Source organism: Otolemur garnettii, unplaced genomic scaffold, assembly GCF_000181295.1.
Source record: "Otolemur garnettii isolate 467f Iridium unplaced genomic scaffold, OtoGar3 scaffold00094, whole genome shotgun sequence".
In the NCBI taxonomy this organism is placed as follows: domain Eukaryota; kingdom Metazoa; phylum Chordata; class Mammalia; order Primates; family Galagidae; genus Otolemur; species Otolemur garnettii.
The window spans coordinates 4,843,982-4,850,405 of NW_003852489.1; the positions used below are offsets into that span (position 1 = coordinate 4,843,982).

Genomic DNA, 6,424 nt, shown 5'->3' on the forward strand with positions numbered 1-6,424 from the left:
CCAGTCACAAGATGCAGATGGTGCCTGAGAGGCCGTGTCTTGCACCCCGAGAGAGAAACTGCAAGTTGGGGACTTTCAAGGAAGGCCTTTGTACCTTATGACAAAACCTGATGACAAAGATGCTACTGATTGCATTGCCCCTCCACTTGGAGGAAAAAAAAAAAAGAAATGCCCTTCAGGTGGCACTTAGCACATGATTCTGCAAGTTGGCCCTCAGACCTCTGAGCTCCAGGAATCATTGTCCAGGTCCCCTCTAATAGCAGCCAGCTCTGTTCTCAAAGCACACTCTTGAGGCTTACTGAGCCCACCTTTTAGGTACTCTCACAGAATCTGCAGAAGCCAACAGGGTGGGCCTCCGGCTACCAACGTAAAGATTCTCAGCTCCCCTTGCAAACAGAAGGCCAGGAGCTCTAGGACGTGTGCAGAGCCCTCCCACCTCAGCAGTGAGAATCTTCCCACCTGGCCCCTGAGTAAATCAAAGATTATATTGTAAAAACCTCTAAATAACTCATATGAACCCTCCACTCCCATCCCACCCATGGGCATGCCAAGAGATGTCAGATAACAATGGATCTAGGTCCTGCAGCCAAAAATAACTTCTTAGATAATTGTTTGTGTTCTGCTTTTTCTCGTCGTGCCTTCAGTTGTACATTAGAAGATAATGCTCTCCAGATACACGCACCCACGTGCACGCATACATGTGTACACACACACACACTTCCCCTCTGCAATACCTTCCTGTGTTTCTTGGTAGTGCAGGCCACCCACAGAGGTTAATACTGGAGCAACACGGTCCCAGGGCTGTGAAGGAGACATGGAAGTCATCCGTCAGTCCAGTTCTCTACCGTCCCCATGCCTGAGTGATACTGCAAGGAAGACTCTCGGGACAAAGAGAAGGTCTGAGAGTAGAGAAACTCATTGGCAGCATTCAGGTGTGGAGAGGGCGGCTTCCTCTCACACACTGCGGGGAGGCCACGTTCTCTGGGGAATGAGGCAGTGGGCCCCCGCTCTCGGACCTGAGATTGTGAGAGCTGATTGTAGACGCTGAAGTGGGCGTTTCCTGGTGGCTGGGAGCTCTGAGCGGAGAGGGTGGGCAGCCGAGGCATCATGGTGGTGGCGGTGAAGTGCGTGGGGAAGGGCTGGTAAGGCACAGTCTCCATGGTCTGAACGCTGTAGCTGGTGTACGGTGAGACTGAAGTCCACATGTTACAGCTCAGCGGAGGGGGAGGCAAGTCGTCCACCCCAGACACCCCGGCAATCTCAGCCCCCGAACCTGAGTACATGCAGGCTTCTCTCGGGGTCACCTCACTGCAATAGGAGGGGCTCAGCATCTGTTGGTCATAGGGAGGTGGAGAACGGAAATAGTGATCCTCCCCCACCGAAGAGGGAGCTTCCAGATAGGACCGCTTGCAGGGTAAGTCCAGGTGGCGGGCACTGTCTGCTGAAAGACAAAGAAATACTCAGGAAGAGCTGTTGCCACCAGCCCGGGGCCCACCGCACCCTGCTGGATGCCGGGACAGCCTGCCCTTGTCACTCAGCACCCGCCCTTGCCTCCTGTTACCATGGTACGTCCAGAGCCATTTTAATCAGCTACAGCTTGTATAAGGTGGCAGCAGCCAAGAAGTGGTCAGATTAGACCCTACTCAAAGGCCGTGAGGGACACCACATCGCTGGACACTGAGTGCAGTTTTTAGCCAGGCACCACATGGCTTTGATCCTTAGCCAGCCCAACTCTTGGGACAGCAAGAGGCCTTGGTGTGCAGTGGCATTCTCAGGCTAGGCCATTGCCAGGCCAATCCAGGCCCAGAGGGCACATCTGTCTGAACGGGCCAGAGAATTAAGGCCATGAGGTTTCTGCTTCAATCTTCAGCTCCCAGGAAGGCCTCAGTAAGCCAAAGCTATTTGCAGGCATGTTTCTGTTGTTTTTAGGAAAGGAAGTGACCCTAAATGTGTTCCAAGAAGACCCATTATGTTGTTATTACACAGATTCCAACTTAACAGCATCTGCAAAATTAAGACATGGAGCTGATTAAGTGAAAAAGGTAAAAGACTTTGCACTGAGCCGATACTCTGGGGAAAGATGACATCAGATGCCACAAATTGTGTGTCTTTCAACATCCTCAACCATGAGGGCTTAACCATCTGGAGTGGCATGACTTTGCCTGGGGACTTGGGGAGCAGCTCACTCAGCCACCCCAGGCTCATCTTAGCCTCCTGTCCTGTTTTCTCTAGGGATTCACTCTGGGAGCTGTGTGTGGGGCTGAGTTTGATGGCTGGTGTGCTCTTCCCCTAGTGGCACCTTGCTGGCACTTGTCCCTCTCCCTGACCTGCTCTGACTTTCCCCTCACTCAGCCCTCCCTTCCATCTTCTCCCCCAATCCCCCCCATCCCCTGCACCAAGCTCTTGGTCTTTATAAGTGGCCTAGTCACTCTAGGTCAAGAGGGAGCACTTTTTCTGTAAAGGGCCAGATAGACTCTGTAAGACTCTGTGGGCCATACGATGTGTAAACCAGCACGGCTGTATTCCAACAAAACTTTGGTTATGGCAACTAAAATGTGAATTTCATACAATGTTCACATATTAAGAAAGTCTTCTTTTGATGTTTTTCAACTATTTTAAAATATCAAAACTGTTCTATACAGGCTGGATTTGGTCCAAAGGCCACAGTTTATGGATCCCTGCTCAAGGTCACTGAGTCCTAATGGGACTTGTGTAGGGGCCATTTGGAGCCCTGCCTGACCAGCCCCTGAGAGAACATTCTCATTCCCAAGGGAATTTCAGTGGCCTGGTGAGGCTTCTGGTAGAGTTACACTAATCATCTGATTCTGTCCATGCAAAAATTAAGACCTGCCACTAGAACACAGATGTTAGGGTTCCCAGCACAAAGTGCTGTGGCCTGTCTTCCTGGCCCCGGACAAGAGCTCATTTCAACTCTTCAGCAGCCTTTGCAGATCCTGGTATGACGAAGTAGAAAGCCCTGTACACAGGACTCTGGTTTGGAATTGAGGTTGCTTTGATGAATGACAGCCCCAAAGGCAAAGCCTCTGGATTGTGAAGCTTCAGCATCTGCCTTCGCTTCTAGGTAAGAGCTTTGGCTGGGGACACCAAAGCCACAAGCTGTGAAAATTCCAAAAGCTGCCTTACAGGTGAACACAGCAAACCCGCACTGGGAAAGATGGCCGTGCATCCCACTGGGTCCCCAACCCAAGCCATATGAGCACATGTGTGTGCGCGGAAGGATCTCACCCCTCCTGTGACCCGCTAGGACTTCTAAATGGGAGGAGAGCTACCTCGTCTCTTCAGGCAGTGATAGAAGAGGCTTGAGTCCCTCTGGGTGGGGAAGGTGCTGAGGGGCAGGTCCTGCGGCTCAGCCAGCTGTGCGTGTGCCCCGTTCTCATGCTGGTAGTGCTGCAGCGCCTGGTGAGCGCCGAGCAGGGGGCCAACATCGGGTGTGGCCGAGAGCTGGGGGGAGACGAGCCTCTGCCTCATGATGCTTTTGGAAATCACAGGGTACTCTTTGCTGAAGGGGCGGGGAGGGCAGGCAGAGAGACAAGAGAATAAAGATGCTTTGAGGGTTGCAGTGTCCACATGCCTGAACCCAGGCTGCCCACCCTATCCCCAGGGCCCACCTCTGCAGCCGGGCCACACGCAGGTCACTGTCATCACTGCCCCGGAATCCCTTGGCAAAAGGATTGTTCTCAATTTTCAGCTGTGTGATCTGTCAGGAGAGGACACATGGTAGCGACACTGGGAAGAGGGCAGGACTGCGCGGGCCTCTGACCCTCCTCCCCTCCCCCCAGGCATATCCATAGCCATGGCAGAGTCTGGGGACAGTGGCCTTGCTGTTCCATCTGGCTTGTCCCTGGCTCTGATCCATTCCACTTGCTCTACTCCAGTCCTTTCTCTGGCTCTCCAGCCCACTGCACTCCCTGGCTCCAGTCCCCCTCAGTCTCTCTGGGGACCTGTAACTTTAAAGGGAGCTTCCTATACATGCTGGCCCTGTCTATGCAACTGCCACATCAGGTTCTAAATGCACACAGAACTCTGCTGCCTAAACTCCACCGCTGCCTGCCACGCCAGTCCCGGAGCATGTAATGTGAAAAGCACCCCGAGGAGGGGCGTGTGGGCAAAGGCAAGGGAGAACTGTTGTCAGTGATGGGAGGCCGTGGGGCTGGGGGATGGGCTGGGACCTTCCAGGGCACAGCAACAGTGCCCCGTCTTCTGTCCCCATTCCCTACCTCCCTGTTTGCAGGCTCAGAATCCTGCCTTTGGATGCAGCAGGAGAAAGATTATAAAACAAAGGGGCCTAACACTCAAACCACAAAGCAGGCTCCATGCTCCCAGTTTTTACAGTCGCCAACCTTGTCCACTCCTCAGAACACAGAGGCCATAATTCCTCTGTGCTGGAGATGCATGTGTCCAGGGTTCTGCCCATCATTCAATGCTCTGAGAGTTCCTGAGGTCCCTGCCCTGGGTCTGCTTCAGGCTGGCTGTGTCTGAGACTTCGCCACCTGACTCTCTGCACTCCTGCCTCTCTGCAGCGGCAGCCAGAAGGCCATCTGGTGTTAGTGGAGAGGGCTGCGGGGATGTGGCTATACCTTGTGATTCTGGTAGGAGGTCACAGAGATGAAGGAAGTCTCTGGGAACACGTGGGTGCAGAAGGCTGTGTTCTTAGAGCCAAAAGCATTGTTCTCATCAGCCTTGACAATGTGCAGCCGAGGCTGGTACTTGTGCATGGAGTTGAGGATGATCTGGAAGAGAAGTGTCTCATTCTGAGCTCCAGGTCCCCACTCCAAGCCCCAGGTCATTGACCTTATTCATTCTCCTAAAAGCCCAGGATCCAGAGCCTGACTATCAGGACTGAACCCAGAAAGGTCCCAAAGCTCCCAAGTATAGAACCAGGCCCCACACTCAGCCCCCACTTAGCCTCCCTGGCCCTGACCATTGTGATATGACCGATTGTTTCACTGTGGTAACAGAGAGCTCAGAATAAGCCATTATCGGTTTACTGTCCCCCCACCCCCCTCTCACCCCCCCAGAACTTAGCACAGTGTAGTAAGTGGAATTCTGAATTGTCAGCAAGAGCCCAGGGTGCCACCAACTCAGCTAACTTCTCCGAGCCTCAGTTTTCATATTTGTAAAGTGGGATCATAACATGTAACTTACTTTCTTCGGGGTCCCCTCCAGGATGACCCCTTCTCAACCCCTTACCTATGACCTCCTGCTATGAGCCCTCAGCTGCCTCCTCTCAGATTTGTTAGCAACAAAAGCAGCTTCACCGCCCAAGGCTTTGCAGGGCTGGGAGAGGGGAGCTGCTGAGGAAATGCCCCACTCTAACTTTTCCATCACATCTCTCATTCATTCACGCATTTCTCAGTGTTCGCAGAGGCCTGCGGAGACCCAGGTACTGCGAAGACCCAGACGTATTCCACTCTTAGACCCACCAAGCAGCTCCCGGCCCCGGGGGAAGTTCATCATGGGGTAGAGTCCAAGACACAAGACAGGAGACCAGCAAAGTTCTTAAAATAATGTCAGAGGCCCCAGACACCTAAGGGCCCTTGAGGATGCTCTGGGCTGGGAGAGGCAGGTCACCCCTGCAGGAGCCCTGGGGGACGGCCACCAGAGCCCCCAGAGTCACTCACAGTAGTTGCTGCTCCAAACCTGCTTCATCTGGCTGCACCCACGGTAGCAGCTGCATCATGTGCCATTAAAATGTATTTTTTATCGTTGACATTTGCCAGACACCCTCCCCACTGGAAGCAGGACCAGGAATTTGGGGCATTTTATCAGCACTGTGGCTTTGTTAACCCCTTGGTTTCTGTCCTGGCCAGGCCAGGCTGGCGTGGGTCCCATTCCCCTCAGAGCTTCTTTCTCTCTACCTGGGAGTGCCCCTTCCCTGGGCTGACCCTGCTGGCTTCCCAGTTCCCAGGGACCAGGCCTGAAGCTGCAGCTTAATGAAAGGTTTAACCCTGTGGTGACCAGAGTGCCAAGAGAAAGGTGAGTCAGGCTCTTCCATGAAGTCTTAGTTTAGCAAGACTCTGCTCTCGCATCTGCCCTGGGGGACAGGGTGAAGGCTCAGCTGAGGAAGGAGGTGAGCAGGAGCTGGGTGGGGGGGCCCTGGCCTTCTGTGGGCTCCTCCATATGACCAGGAGGCTCCACCCAGCAGGAACCAGCCTTTCTGCCTCAGGCACTGGCCACTCCCTGTCACCCACTGGACCTTCTTTCGGCAAGGACAGAACTTCCTAGACCACAAACCACATCCCATAGCTGGGGACCCACTGCCTAACTGGGGGTCTGCCAGATGAGAAACTCGAGACCCTGAAGGACACGAGTTTCACCGGGGGGAGGCCGAGATGAGTGTCCTTTTCTGAGAGCTGGCAACACTCTGTGGTGAGAGGAGCTGCTGGGGTCTTGGGAAACCCTC

General features: G+C 53.8%; 1 protein-coding gene across 3 annotated transcripts in view; it reads right to left on the bottom strand.

Annotated features, from left to right (window-relative positions):
* Positions 1-729: 729 nt before the first annotated feature.
* The window catches only part of TBX4 (T-box 4), a 29,527-nt gene continuing 23,832 nt past the window's right edge, over positions 730-6,424 (bottom strand). For 2 of the 3 annotated variants that reach the window (XM_003795599.2, XM_023516617.1), the window contains exons 6-9: positions 4,599-4,751; positions 3,630-3,718; positions 3,291-3,520; positions 730-1,441 (exon numbers count right to left, since the gene is read on the bottom strand). In XM_003795599.2, the coding sequence (XP_003795647.1) occupies positions 822-1,441; positions 3,291-3,520; positions 3,630-3,718; positions 4,599-4,751 (1,092 nt within the window). In that variant the 3' untranslated portion in view covers positions 730-821. The remainder of the gene's footprint in view (positions 1,442-3,290; positions 3,521-3,629; positions 3,719-4,598; positions 4,752-6,424) is intronic. The other variant, XM_012808767.1, reaches the window with a different exon arrangement.